General features: G+C 35.6%; 1 protein-coding gene across 1 annotated transcript in view; it reads left to right on the forward strand.

The window, feature by feature from the left end:
• ASRGL1 (asparaginase like 1) overlaps positions 1-1,187 on the forward strand; it is a 44,249-nt gene that overhangs the window by 26,875 nt on the left and 16,187 nt on the right. The window contains exon 4 of the mRNA XM_012665661.1: positions 429-602. Coding sequence (XP_012521115.1) covers positions 429-602 — 174 coding nt within the window. The remainder of the gene's footprint in view (positions 1-428; positions 603-1,187) is intronic.

Genomic DNA, 1,187 nt, shown 5'->3' on the forward strand with positions numbered 1-1,187 from the left:
GCCTCAGCCTCCCAGAGTGCTAGGACTGCAGGCATGAGCCACCGTGCCCGGCCTGATTACATAGTTTTCTTCCTGTATTTTCTTCATTGTTCTTTCAATACCTGTAACACAGCACATTACAAACTGAACAGACCAACTATATAATAGCATGGCATTAAATACAAATGGGTTAAGTTCTCTAAATTTAAGATAACATGTAAGTCATATCCCTAGTGACTTGTAGTCCACTGCTGGATTGTAGTCCATCAATTCTGGGGTTTTTTTTTAAATGCAGAAACTCAGAGAGACAGGCTCTTTTCAGCATTCAGAAAAGCAAGCCAGTGGAATTTGCATTTTTGAGCCTTGGCACCCAGAGAGAAGTAATTATTTCCACATAGTTGGAACAGTTAAAAAGATTACAAATTTTCAAAAAGCTAACCATTTTTCCTTTTCTGTCTGACTCAGACCCCTCATTGCTTTCTGACTGACCAAGGTGCAGCAAAATTTGCAGCAGCCATGGGCATTCCGGAGATTCCTGGAGAACAACTGATAACAGAGAAAAATAAGAAGCGCCTGGAAAAAGAGAAGCTTGAGAAAGGTGCTCAGAAATCAGACTGTCAAAAGTAAGTCTCATCTCTGGCTCATGTTTTTGGGAGTTATTAAAGTATGAAACTTTGGCAAATATCTGATTATCTACATTTCTTAAATAATTCAAACTAAAAAATGGAAAACCTGCTATTTGAGTTTTAGATTTAACCTCATTTTTTACTCCTCTGAATAGTAACTCAAATTAGGTTAATGGAGTTCCTTCTCTGACATGATTTCATAGAAGAATGCCTTATATTAAAATGTGTCAATTATCTGAATTCTTCTTGATCAGTTTGTTATCTTAAATAGACTAAACAGGTGCTCTGTGATCTAGTGTATTTTATGAACTTACTTAAGCATGCTTTCATAGTACAGAGAAATCAGTACAACTCTTAAAAGTTCAAATTAATCATATGTTCTCAATTACAGTTTTCTATGTTATAGATTCCGGAATCCAAAATAAAAGCCCCCTGCCTTAAAGCAAAATTTGAAAATAAAATTTGAATATGGCCTGAGAGTTTATAATGGAATTCAATCTGTTAACTCTGCGTACTTTTTAGAGTAGTAATATTTAACCAGGAGTATACCTTGGAATCACCTAGGGAGCGTTTTCAAAATAT

This window comes from Propithecus coquereli, unplaced genomic scaffold (assembly GCF_000956105.1).
Source record: "Propithecus coquereli isolate 6110/MARCELLA unplaced genomic scaffold, Pcoq_1.0 Scaffold120, whole genome shotgun sequence".
NCBI lineage: Eukaryota > Metazoa > Chordata > Mammalia > Primates > Indriidae > Propithecus > Propithecus coquereli.